The sequence below is a fragment of the Dendrobates tinctorius genome, unplaced genomic scaffold, assembly GCF_039654945.1.
Source record: "Dendrobates tinctorius isolate UK_male_01 unplaced genomic scaffold, ASM3965494v1 ptg000111l, whole genome shotgun sequence".
Classification (NCBI taxonomy): Eukaryota; Metazoa; Chordata; class Amphibia; order Anura; family Dendrobatidae; genus Dendrobates; species Dendrobates tinctorius.
Window position 1 is genome coordinate 32,423,956 of NW_027361779.1, and position 14,428 is coordinate 32,438,383.

The 14,428-nt window shown below is 44.0% G+C and overlaps 1 protein-coding gene across 1 annotated transcript in view; it reads right to left on the bottom strand.

Annotated features, from left to right (window-relative positions):
- Positions 1–14,428, bottom strand: part of NT5E (5'-nucleotidase ecto) — a 124,504-nt gene that overhangs the window by 62,951 nt on the left and 47,125 nt on the right. The window contains exon 2 of the mRNA XM_073589640.1: positions 2,826–3,048. Within this exon, the coding sequence (XP_073445741.1) occupies positions 2,826–3,048 (223 nt within the window). The remainder of the gene's footprint in view (positions 1–2,825; positions 3,049–14,428) is intronic.

A 14,428-nucleotide genomic window follows, 5' to 3' on the forward strand; every position in this document is an offset into this window, starting at 1 on the left:
ATTGCCTAAAATAGCAAATAAATAACCTTTACACCATTTTAAAAACTGCACCTCTAAAAGTGCTCAAAACACATTCAATAAGTTTATTAAATCTTTAGGTGTTTCACAGAAAATAAAACCATTTAGAAGAAAAAAATGAAAATGTATATTTTTCCCACAAAAAAGATGCTTTGAACTAAAATTTAGCATTTTTCACAAGAGTAACAGGATAAAGTGGATCATACAATTTGTTGTGCATTTGCTCCTGAGTACTCCGATACCCCATATGTCGTGGAAAACTAATGTTTGTGTGCACAGCAGGGCTTGGAAGGGAAGGTGTGCCATTAACGCCTTAGGCAAATTGTGTGTCCATTTGGATTTGGGACACAAAATTGACTGAAAGAGATAACAGACACCAAATTGCATTTGCAGAGCCCCTGATGTGCCTAACCAGTGGAACCTCCTCCACAAGTGATCAAATTTTGGAAACAACACCCTTAATGAATTTTTTAGAGGTGCTTCACAGAATGTTATAAAGTTGAGATACGTTTTTGCCAAAAAAAGGTTGGTTTTGTCTCACATTTTCAATTTTCACAAAGGTAAACAGAGAAAATCGACCATCGAATTTGTTGTGTAATTTCTCCTGAGTAAATGGATACCCAAGATGTAATTAAATATTACTGTTTGGGTGCACGTAAGGGCAGGAGCTAGTGAAGAGCAAACATGCTCGGATAATGTGATCTCCGAGCATGCTCGGGTATTATCCAAGTATCTTGGGCGTGCTCGGATTATATTTTCAAGTACATGTGGCTGCATGTTTTGAGGTGGAAGACAGCTGCAACACATACAGGGATTGCCTGTCTACCGCTATGACAGCAGAACGGCGTGGGACAAAATGACGAACAGGTATGGTATATTGTTGTGTTTTTATTTTAGTTTTATTACAGGAGATTGAGGGCTTCGGTGGAATTAGGAGAGGTCGTAAGTGTGGTTTAATTAAGATTATTAAAGGATTCTGTGTCATTCTTTCAATTAAAGGACTTTTTCTGGGTGTCTGTGTTTTCTTCCAATGTGACTATGGGGTTAGTAATGGGGGTGTCTTATTGACACATCTCCATTACTAATTTTGGGGCTTGATGTCACCTGACAATACAAAGGTGACATCAACCCCCCAAATATCACCTCACTTGCCACCGCTACAGGGCAATTGGGAAGAGACGGGCAAAGAGCCAGAATTGGCACATCTAATCGATGTGCCTTTTCTAGGTACTGCGAGCTGCTATTTTTAGGGTGGGGGAAATATCCATGGCACCTTACCAGCCTGAGAATACCAGCCCCCAGCTGTCTGCTTTAGCAAGGCTTGTTGCCAAAAATGGGGGGACCCACGCCATTTTTTTAAAGTATTCATTTAAATAATTAAAAAAACAGCGTAGTTACCCCTCTATTCTTGATAACTAGCCTTGCTGAAGCTCACAGCTGAGGGTTGCAGCCCCCAGCTGTGAGTTTGCCTGGCTGGTTAGCAAAATTATATGGGAACCCACACCATTTTTTTAATTATTATTTATTTACAGCGCAGGATCGGCTGATGAATATTCCCATCCGCCGCTCTTGCTCTCACTGTTATTAGTGGCTGCAAGTGTCGGATGATGGGAGCAGTATTCCCATCAGCTGACACCAGTGACCGGAGGTGAACTTTATACCTCCGATCACAGCTGAGCACTCATGCTGTCTTTTGACAGCATGGGAACTGAAGCTCTCTGATCGGTGGGGATGACAGTGCGACAAAAACACGGTGTTCGGGCAGCCAAACCCGAACAGTAACACTGACTTCCTGGTGAAGTCCATGTTCGATGTCCATGACCGAACAGTAGGTGTTCGGTAAGGACGCCGAACTTTACTGTTTGGGTTCGCCCATCTCTAATGGTGGTGGTCTACTTGCAGCTCCAGCGGAATGATAAAGCAACTGTGGCAGATAGAGTTGCATGTGGAAATGTCTTTTCTTTTGGAATAGCTACTGGTCTCTGAACCTCAACACATTTATAGAGATATTCTCCCCTAGAATCAATGCTTCTATGAGAGAATACATCCATAATGGAGTATGCCATGGTCTGATGGAAAATGGCACTCCTAATGAATTCTGGCAGAAAAGCAGAATTAAACCAGGGATACGAAAGGCCCCACTGGCTGACACGAGTTCTGTATTGTGCCTCTGTATAATTCAGTGCAGGAGGCCAATTCTTCCAGAATCTTGTAAGTTACATACCTAATATTAGATATTTACCATGAGCTACTGACTGACTTTTTTCTGTCAGACAAAGTGCCCATAGTCCTAGTCTAAGCACAATGAATTAAGGGATTGTATTTAAAAATGAGTTTTATACAACATGTGTGCTAAAATGAAATTTCAACCTATAGTCAGAGACACACAATTTGGAAAGCCAGACATGGACTATGATGATTAGTCCATGAGACAAGGTCCCTAGAGACTTCTCCCCACCCTGGCTTCCTACATAACAGGTCTATCCCTGTGTGTCTGTAGGGAGAAACCTGTCAGTCTTGGGAAACATAGTGTGGAGAAGCGACCGAGACTGGCCTTGGACTAGTCATCTGGAACACCACAGTGCTGGGTTTTCAAAGTATGCTATCTATGAAATGCTACAGCGTTTAGAGTAAAACATTCACAGCTGATCCATGCTGTCGGTGGGTTAGAGCAGAATGAACCTCCATTCAGGTTTCCATGAATAAATAATGATACAGGACTGCTGTATAACATATCACTTATTTGCAAGTGTTCATTTTAATGCACATTAGGTGTTGTAGCATAGGGTAGGAATGAACGCATTCACCTGGATCAGATAACACTGGGGTTTCTTTCGTGGTGTATCCAACTATTGCAATTTTTTCACCACCAACATCCAAAATCTTATATGGTTGAATATATCCACTGATATTAGAGGCAATGTTTGAGTCCGCTTTAATGTTGGCACTTAAAACAGGAAATTTTACGTTCATAAGGAATGGGCTCACGAGACCAGCTACTTTGTTGTCAAATTCATGATTTCCCAGTGACTAAATAGAGAGAAGAAGATTAATATTTTTGTAAAATGCAAAACATGAAAATGCATTATACAGTGTAGTACAGTATTAACAATTATATGGTTTAAGGTTCAAGAACAATATACAGTTGTGATGTTATTGTATTAGAATTTTAGGCAGATGTGAAAAAAATGATGCAGAGCAAGAATGCTTAAAAAAATAGAAGTGTTTTAATGGTTTAATTTTATTAACTACCCAAATACAAAGAGAAGGAACAAAAGAGAAATTTAAATCAAATCAATATTTGGTGAGACCGGCCTTTGCCTTCATAACATCATCAAAGCATCAATTCTTCTAGGTACACCTGCAGTCAGTTTTTGAAGAAAGTCAGCAGGGAGAACATCTTAGAGAACTAACCACATTTCTTCTGTGAATGTAGGCTTCAGCAAATCCTTCTGACTCTTCAGGTAATCCCAAACTGACTCGATTATGTTGAGATCAGGGCTCTATGGGATGCATTTCATCAGATCTAGGATCCATTGTTCTTCTTTATGCTGAAGATAATTCTTGATTGTGTATGTTTTGTGCTCAACATCCTGCTGCATAATAAATTTGGAGGAAATCAGATGCCTAACTGATGGTATCACATGATGGATAAGAACTATCCTCAGTCTAAAGAAGGACAGTGAGTCCCGAAAGTGGTGATATGGTCCCATAGAACCCTGATCTCAACATCACCAATTCAGTCTGGGATTACATCAACAGACAGAAGGAATTGTGCAAGCCTAAATTGACAGACAATCTGTGGTTCTTTAAGATATTTGGAATAACCTCCCTGCCAAGTTTATTCAAAAACTGCAAATATATCTAAAATAATTATTTAATGCTGTTTTGGCAGCAAAATGTGGTTACACCAAACGTATATTTGATTTTCTCACTGAAACCAGTAGTCCACTTCATTGGCTCTTGTATTTTTTGATAACTTATTTTAACCATTATAGAATAGGTATTAACTCTATGGGATTATTTCTACATTGCTGGACGCTTTCTAAGTTTAGTATTATTATTTAGGATTGTCTTTGTTCATTCACTTAGTTTTTTCATTTTCTCTATTTTTATCAATTATTTTTAAAAGCATTCTTACTTTGAAGCATTTTTTTAAAATCTGCATGAAACTTTTGCACAGTAGTGTAATTGAATGTATTATAATTTTTTATTATAATATATAATATATATCATGAATGTATTAAAAAAATTCAAATAAATTAATATAATTACATTATTGCTGCCTATTACTTTTGCACATATACTGTATATACAGTACTGTGCAAAAAAAATTTAGGTAGGTGTAGATAAAATGCTGCAAACTAAAGGGCATGTCACACTAAGAGATATCGCTAGCAATATCGCTATAACTAGTGACGTTATAGCGATATTGCTAGCGATATCTTTGTGTGTGATACTTACCTACGACCGGCTCCCCCGCTGGTTATCGCTGATCGCGCGAGAACGTTCAGGACTGTTTCTCGTCGTCAGCTTCCTGCGGCGCTTCCTGCTGTGACGACGAGCGACGCGTGGAGCCGGGTGGGAGGACGCAGGATCGCCTGGTGTGACAGGTAAGTAGCGACCCCCGTCCCCAGCGATGTCGCTGGTGAGATCTGCCAGTGTGACAGCTCACTAGCGACCACTTAGCGATGTACCAGCGATCCTGACCGCGTCATATCGCTGGTCGGGATCGCTGGTGCATCACTAAGTGTGACAGTACCCTAAGAACGGTTAATGTTAATGTGGCACCCCAGGAGTTCGGTTGCCACAATGGCCTTGCCTCCCTCCAGTGGGGAGTGATGTCATGCCTGGAAGCAAAGAAGGAATCCCCTTACCAGGTAGTTCCAGCATACAACACAGTTCCTGCTCCAGGCCAGCAGGGGGAGCTCTAAACCCGACTTCAGGGGAACTTGTTATGATGAGTCACCGAAGGAGGAAAAAACAAAATACCAGCGAAGTCCAGAAAAACCAGAGAGGTTGGCAGCTATCGGATTGCAGACCCCTGAACCTATCCACAACAACTAGCAGTAGCCGTGGGGGGTTCCTACGGTGCCCTAGACCCCTCGATCACAGCCGGAGAACTATATAGCCTAAAGACAGAAAGGGGAAAAACTAAACTGCCCCAGAGCAGACCCCAAAGCAATAGGCAGCCCCCAACATATAATGACGGTGAAGCAAGATGAAAACACTAACACAGATAGAAAGATAGGTTGAGCAAATGATGGGGCCCAAGCTAACTACATAGGACAGGATAGGAAAGCTGCTGTCTGCCATCCGCAAAAACCCTATCAAAATGAGCCAACCGACTGATAGGAAAAACAGGCCCTGAAGTCGCTAGGCTTCAAAAGACTATATCAGCACTCAGGTATATTCTGAAGACAGAGCAAAATATCAACAGATCAGAGACAAAAATGGAATTCAGCTCACCCCCGGCCGGGGATGGCAGAACTCCCAAAAAACAAGGCAAAACAAAAACAAAACTGAAGAGTACAAAGCAGAGCAGATAAACTTAGCTTTGAGATGCAGGAATCAGACTGGTCTCCAAGAATCCAGCAGGAAAGTCACCAGCCAGGAAGAAGGGCGTCGGCAGCCTTATATCCAGTCCTCAATTCCAGCCACCCAGTCATCATCTAGCTGCCCAGGTGTTTGGTAATCAGTCTCACTACCTTCATTCACTAGAGGAGGGAGTTCATCAGACCTCAATGGTGAAGGGAAAAATGAACTCACAACAGTACATCCCCCTTGAGGAGGGGTCACCGAACCCTCATCCATGCCACCAGGGCGATCCGAGTGAGCCCGATGAAAGGCACGCACCAATTTTTCGGCATGAATATCAGAGGCAGAGACCCAGGAATTATTCCTCCTGACCATAACCCTTCCACTTAACCAAATACTGGAGTCTCCGTCTAGCCAGACGGGAATCCAGTATCTTCTCTACCTCATATTCCATGTTACCTTCAACCAATATAGGGTCAGGAGGTGCCACCACAGGAACTACTGGTTCAACAAACCTCTTCAACAAGGACTTATGAAACACATTATGAATTTTAAATGTGACAGGAAGAGCCAACCGAAAAGAGACCGGATTAATAATCTCCAAAATCTTGTAAGGTCCAATAAATCTAGGCTTAAACTTAGGAGAAGCCACCTTCATAGCGATATTTTTTGATGACAACCAAACCATATCACCCACCTTAAACTGGGGACCAACGGTCCTATGCCGGTTGGAAAACCGCTGGGCCTTTTCCTGGGAGAGAGACAACTTATCCACTACTTGGTCCCAGATCTGGTGCAATCTCTCCACCACAGTGTCAACACCTGGGCAGGCAGAAGGCTCCACCTGCCCTGAAGAAAATCGAGGGTGAAAACCAAAGTTACAAAAAAAAGGTGACATCAAAGTGGCAGAACTAGCTCTATTATTTAAAATTTGGCCAAGGGCAAAAATGAAACCCAATCATCCTGATCGGCAGAAATAAAACATCTCAAATACGACTCCAAAGTCTGGTTTGTTCTCTCCGTCTGCCCATTGGTCTGAGGGTGAAACGCAGAGGAGAAGGACAACTGAATTCCCAGCTTGGAACAGAAAGTCCTCCAAAATCTAGACACAAACTGAACTCCTCTGTCAGATACAATGTTCTCAGGAATCCCGTGCAAGCGAACCACCTGTTGCAAAAACAAGGGCACCAACTCAGAGGAAGATGGCAACTTAGGGAGTGGTACAAGATGGACCATCTTAGAGAATCTATTACAAATCACCCAAATAACAGTCATTCTCTGAGAGACAGGCATATCAGAGATAAAATCCATTGAAATATGGGTCCATGGCCTCCTGGGCACCGGCAAAGGCATCAACAAGCCACTAGAGCGAGAACAAGGTTTAGACCGGGAGCAAGTCCCACAGGACTGCACAAAATTCCTGACATCACGAGACAAGGCGGGCCACCAAAAAGATCGACTCACCAGATCTCTAGTACCAAAAATACCTGGATGACCAGCCAATGCAGAGCAATGAACTTTAGACATCACTCTCTTCCTCCACTGGTCAGGAACATACAACTTTCCACTGGGACAACGCTCAGGTTTGTCCTCCTGAAACTCTTCCAAAGCACGTCTCAAATCGGGCAAGATGGCAGAAAGAACTACCCCCTCGCCTAAGATGGTAGCAGGCTTAGTCACAACAGGAGAATCAGCAAGGAAACTCCTAGAGAGGGCGTCTGCCTTGACATTCTTAGTGCCCGGAAGAAAAGAGACCACAAAATCAAAACGTGTGAAAAACAAGGCCCACCTAGCCTGTCTAGGATTCAAGCGCTTGGCCGACTCCAGGTAAATCAAATTCTTGTGGTCAGTAAGGACCACGACTTGGTGTTTGGCTCCCTCCAACCAATGTCTCCACTCCTCAAATGCCCATTTCATGGCCAACAGTTCCCGATTCCCCACATCATAGCTACGCTCGGATGGGGAGAACTTTCGGGAAAAGAAAGCACAAGGATTCATTTTAGATGTCACAGGATCTTTTTGGGACAACACCGCTCCTGCACCAATCTCAGAAGCGTCCACCTCCACCTGAAACGGGAGTGAGACATCAGGTTGCCGCAAAACCGGAGCAGAAGTGAATCGTCGCTTCAGCTCCTGAAAGGAAGAAACAGCCTCCGGAGACCAATTCAGCACATCAGCACCCTTCCTAGTCAAATCCGTCAATGGCTTGGCAACACCAGAAAAATTAGCTATAAATTTCCGATAAAAATTAGCAAAATATCAACAGATCAGAGACAAAAATGGAATTCAGCTCACCCCCGGCCGGGGATGGCAGAACTCCCAAAAAACAAGGCAAAACAAAAACAAAACTGAAGAGTACAAAGCAGAGCAGAAAAACTTAGCTTTGAGATGCAGGAATCAGACTGGTCTCCAAGAATCCAGCAGGAAAGTCACCAGCCAGGAAGAAGGGCGTCGGCAGCCTTATATCCAGTCCTCAATTCCAGCCACCCAGTCATCATCTATCTGCCCAGGTGTTTGGTAATCAGTCTCACTACCTTCCTTCACTAGAGGAGGGAGTTCATCAGACCTCAATGGTGAAGGGAAAAATGAACTCACAACAGGAACTGCTCTCTCTGGTCAGGAGGAGGAAGTTAGTGGGAGTTAGTGCCTGAACAGGGTTGAGACAGGACGCGTGGATAGGAGCTGGGGGACAGGAGCTATAGCTGAGCTCACCCCCCCAGGCTTGAGTGCCAGAGACCGGACTGTTATGAATGAGTCACCGGAGGAGGAGAAAACAAAAATACAAGCTAAGTCCAGAAAACCGGAGAGGTTGGTAGCTATCGGATTGCAGACCCCTGATCCTATACACCACAACTAACAGTAGCCGTGGGGGGTTCCTACGGTGCCCTAGACCCCTCGTCACAGCCGGAGAACTACATAAGCCTAAAGAAGGAAAGGGGAAATCTAAACTGCCCCAGAGCAGACCCCAAAGCAATAGACAGCCCCCAACATGTATTGTCGGTGAAAAACAGATGAAAACACAAACACAGACAGAAAGACAGGCTGAGCAAATGATGGGGCCCAACTAACTAGATAGGACAGGACAGAAAAGATGCTGGCTGCAATCCGCAAAAAACCCTACCAAAAATGTCCCAACCGTCTGATAGGGAAAAAGACCCTGAAGTCGCTAGACTTCAAAATCACTATATCAGCACTCAGGTATATTCTGAAAACAGAGCAAAAGAGATCAACTGATCAGAGACAAAAATGGAATTCAGCCAGTCCCAACCAGGACTGGCTGAATTCAAACACTAAGAAGGAAACCAGACAAAATCTCATGGAATAATAGCAGGGCAAAAAACTTAGCTTTTAGTAGACAGGAACTAAACTGGATGCAAGAGCTCAGAGCAGAAAGGATCACCAGCAGCCCTGCAGGGCGTCGTGTTGTGAGTTCATTTTCCCCTTCACTACTGAGGCCCGAGGAACTCCCTCTTCTGGTAAAGAAAGGTAGTGAGCCTGATTATCAAACACCTGAGTCTGATGATGATGACTGGCTGAGTGGAGTTACTGACTGGATATAAGGCTGCCGACGCCCTTCTGCCCTGCGGGTGATTTCTCTGTGGGATCCTTGGAGACCAGTCTGAATTCCTGCTCCTCTAAAGCTAAGTTTTCTGCTCGGCTTTTTGCATTTGTGCTTAGACTTTGTTTTGCTTTGTTTTTCTGGATTTCTGCCATTCCCTGCTGGGGTGTGCTGAATTCCTTTAGCTCTGTCTTCTGAAAATACCTGAGTGCTGATTTAGTTTTTGAAGCCTAGCTGCTTCAGGGTCTTTTTCATATCAGCTTGTTGGCTTATGTCTTTGATAGGGTTTTGGCAGATTGCAGACAGCAACCTTCCTTTCCTGTTCTGTTTAGCTAGCTTGGGCCCCATCGTTTGCTCAGCCTATCTTTCTATCTGTGTGAGTGTTTTTTCATCTTGCTTCACCGTCATTATATGTTGGGGGCTGCCTTTTACTTTGGGGTCTGCTCTGGGGCAGTTTAGATTTCCTTTTCTGTCTTTAGGCTATTTAGCGCTCTGGCTGTGATCGAGGGGTCTAGGGCATCGTAGGAACCCCCCATGGCTACTGCTAGTTGAGTTGATAGGTTCAGGGGTCTGCAATCTGATAGTTGCCAACTTCTCTGGTTTTCTGGACGTAGCTTCTATTTTTGTGTCTGCCTCCTACGGTGACGCAATCATAACAGCGTCGGCTGCCTTATATCCACTCAGAAATTCCAGATGTCCAATCACACTCCACCTGTTCAGATGACAGGTTCTTCCCATCCCAATCAATTTCACTACCTCTCTTCACCAGCAGAGGGAGTTCATCAGACATCAAAGGTGAAGGAGAGAATGAACTCACAACACCGGACCCCGGAGTCCGAGGCTGTGTGGGTACTAAAGCCCCAGCAGCAGAATCCGGAGAACAGAAGACCGCAGATCCTCTGTCCCCAACTGATACTCGATGACACAGCAGCACATGTGAGCCAGAGATACCAGATAGGAGCGATCCCTGAAGCAGGCTACAGCTGCGTGTCATGCGAGTTGAGTTCTACCTAAGTAGCAGACAGAGAGAGGAACTTGAGAAGAGTTTAGAGCAGCAAGTACCTCAGAGAATAGAGCTAGAAAGGAGGCCTCACAACCCACCTGAATAAGGAGATCCCCAAATTACTTACAGGCTGACCGACTCCAGAACCATCTGTAACCTGAGCCTCGGACTGTAATTGCACAGCTCAGTAATAGGTAAAGGAAACTGCACCCAGCTGTGTCCTCTAATTATTCCTGCATCACCTATCCAACTCTGCTACATCTATCATCATCAAATACAACATCTTCTTTAATACAACTGCCCTGGGACAAAAAACAAAAAAGGCTAATATATCATAGCTCATCCATCACAACGAGAAATGACACCCATGGGGAAGCTAAATAGCAAAATGTGCGTTGGGGTCCCTTTCTCCACTAATTAATAAGTCTGGGTCTTGGCTTATCTTTTCTGAACATATTTATTTTTGACCTTGATTGATTCTGGTTTTATTACAAATGGTAGCCCTATATTATATTATTGGCATATGATTAAGTCCTCTGTTTTCAGATGTCAATGTGGTGGGGGCCGGGCTTGGGGGGTGGACCACTGCTTACACTGTCCGGATGACACAGACACCAGGCAACTCAAGGACGAGGCGGAGACAGATTTCACGTGTAACAGTTCCGGATTTATTCGTCGTCCTCCGGGCGACCACCAAACATGCATCGCAGCTTCTTTACACCACTCTGTCTCCAGGCCCGGGTACCTGCTCCCTAGCTCCAGTCACAGTAACGTCCCTCGCAGATCTTTCGCTGGGGCTGTCCTAGACCAATCTACCGCCAGCGCTTCACCTGCCCGAGGTCGGGGCCTCGTCTGTCCTGCGGTCCGTCTAGTCAGGGCCACCCCCCTGACTGTCTCTTCTCTGTCCATCCCCTGGCCGAGCTCCTCTCTTCCCTGTCTTCTCCTGAACTCCTCCCGGGACTAGTCTCTCTGGAACCCCTCCTTCTTCTATTTAACCCCTCTCTCACCGGGGAACTTCCCTCCCGGGCTTCTATCTCCCTGCCCCCCATGACTAAGCGTATCTTGAGCCATAAGCTGATGTTCAGTCCTCAACTACTCTCCCCTGCCATCTTGTGGTCATTTCTCAGCACTACACCCTCCTATCCACCTTTCCTAGCTGTCACCCTTCTATCCTGTCAATCGCCCTCTCTCCTGCACAAACCGTCCCCTCCTACTGCCAGTCACGTCTGTCCGTCAAGTCACCTTCCCCACATATATATGGCAGATCTGTTTTTAGGATCGCTTTACTATTAGCTGTAGACCTATAGATTTATTAGGACAAATTGTCTTTATGCACTATTGCACTTTACTTTCCTATTGGGGATAAAAAAAAAACCCTTTTTTTCTTGCATACATATATATCTGCTAAAATTTGCAACTTTGCATTGTCATATATTTCAGTATACATGTGCACATACTATATGAAGCCAATTCTTGTGCAATTGTTTATATATTTGCCAACTAGATACCCTCTCCTACCTATATGTGGATACTAAGTGTCGCTGACTCCCTTATATATTGTAATATTTGATCGATTCATTATTGATATTTTACTATTCATTTTGGGAGAAAATAATAAAATTATATTTTTATTCTATTGCTCCTTATTCCATTTTTTCTTTTTTGGGTGTCATGCCCTGGGACAAAGCTCTGCCTGTGGAGAGCTGTACCAACTCAGCTGAATTACCATCAGTCCCAGAGGATATGCCCTGCAGCGCTGGTCACCTCTGACCAGAAACCACAGGTGGCGTCACGAACACTTTATCACAAACTTTATCATAAACTTTATCATCCCTTGTAAATATTCCCCTTTTATTGGACGCCCAAGGCCATGGACCGGGTCACTGCTGCCATGACACAGCCCCTTTAAGAAGTGCCCCATGTTGTGAGTTCATTTTCCCCTTCACCATTGAGGTCTGATGACCTCCCTCTTCTGGTGAAGGAAGGTAGTGAGGCTGATCACCAAGCACCTGAGCTGGATGATGATGACTGGGTGACGGGAATTTCTGACTGGATATAAGGCAGCCGACGCCCTTCTGCCTTGCTGGTGATCTCTCTGAGGGATTCTAGGAGACCAGTCTGATTCCTGCTCCTCAAAAGTTAAGTTCTCTGCTCTGTTTTCTGCATTTGTGTTTTGGTTTTGTTTTTCCTTGTTTTTCTGGATTTCTGCCATTCCCTGCTGGGGTGTGCTGAATTCCTTTTTGCTCTGTCTTCAGAAAATACCTGAGTACTGATATAGTCTTTTTGAAGCCTAGCATCTTCAGGGCTTTTTTCCCTATCAGCTGTTGGCTCTTTTGATAGGGTTTTGGCGGATTACAGACAGCAGCTTTTCTATCCTGTCCTTTGTAGTTAGCTTGGGCCCCATCGTTTGCTCAGCCTATCTTTCTATCTGTGTGAGTGTTTTTTCATCTTGCTTCACCGTCATTATATGTTGGGGGCTGCCTATTGCTTTGGGGTCTGCTCTGGGGCAGTTTAGATTTCCCTTTCTGTCTTTAGGCTATGTAGTTCTCCGGCTGTGATCGAGGGGTCTAGGGCACCGTAGGAACCCCCCACGGCTACTGCTAGTTGTTGTTGATAGGTTCAGGGGTCTGTAATCCGATAGCTGCCAACTTCTCTGTTTTTCTGGACTTAGCTAGTATTTCGGTTTTTGCCTCCTATGGTGACTCATTCATAACAGACCCGGTACCGAGTATCCCCACTGCCCTGGCGTGCACCCCATTAAAGTAATGTATACATTGAAGTGTTAGTTTATTTTTATGTATTAACAAAATTAAAAGTGAATGAACAAAATAAAAATTTAAATCAAATCAATATTAGGTGTGACCAGCCTTTCAAAATAACATCAAATGCATCAATTCTTGTAAAGAACACTTGAACATAGTTTTGAAGGAACTCGGTAAGGAGGTTCTTCCAAACATCTTGGAGAACTATCCGCAGGATTTCTGTAGCCGTAGGCTTGTGCAAATCCTTCTGTCTCTTCATATAATACCAGATAGGTTCAATTATGTTGAAATGAGGGCACTGTGGGGGCCACATCATCTTTTCCAGGACTCCTTGTTCTCTTTTTTTTGAGCCAATCAAATGTTTCCTTAATGGTAATGCATGATGGGTAAGCAACTGCCTTTATTATTCATAGATAAGGACACAAAGAAAAGGACAACTTCAAGGCTGTAGACACAATGGTTGGCTAAGGAAACAGTGCAGCAGATGAAAGGCACATTATGCTTAACAAGGTTGTCCAGGACTTTAACATTGATTGCCATTCCATAGGATAGCTCATCAATATGTGATCAGTGGATCTGCACCACACCTGACGATTAGCTGTTCCCTGTGTTGACGGCAGTTAGAATTTCTCAAATATGATGCTGCACAGCTCTGTCAATGTAATAGTGACCATGGCTGGATACTACGCATCATCCCCCTATTGATTTTAATAGGGGCAGATGTGCAGTACCTGGATGAAGCACCATACATTCAATGGAGCTGTGCAGCTCTGTAACCGAGTAGTTCTGGTCTGCTGAAGACACTGGGAACATTTGAACGACAGAGGTGCTAGGTGCCATACCCCCACCTATCTGACATTGATAACTTAGCCTAAGGATAGGCCATCAATGTTAAAGTCCCAGACAACCCCTTTAATTTCCTAACAAAGTCAGAGAATGTCCAGCAGTGCCATAAGCTCAGGACTTAAAAAAAGGAAACGGTAAACAATGGGAGTAAAGCACTATTGAAGTAAGGAATAAGTCCAGAGTATAGTTCAAAACTTCAACAAAATAAGATTACAAGGCTAGGCATTTCTGAGTAGCACTGACATATTCCTGTAAATCATGTGCAGCAATAGATAGTTGCAAGCCTAGATATACAGAAGAATTGTGTTTAGTTCTCCAGAATGTTTGGAACAAACTCCCTACCGAGTTCCTTTAAGAGGAATCTGTCAGCAGAGAGGACATGGCGTTGAGCAGGAAATAGAGTGGGAGTGACAGAGCCTTCAGATGGTCTCTGGCCTCATTTGCACAACAATTCAATTGCTTTTTTCACAGCAACAGAGAAATGGTATTGGTGTCATCAGTGTTTTGCATTTGTGTGCTATAAATGTTTTTCACATATTTTTCACATATCTATATATAATTGCCTTAAATTGTCCGTCATACACTTCCGTCTGGATGTCCCCGAATCCCACATTCCACAGTGCCGCATCAGAAGTACGCCGACCGCCATATTGAAATACCCAAGTGATGGGTGTTCCAATATGACACCCACTGGTGGTACCG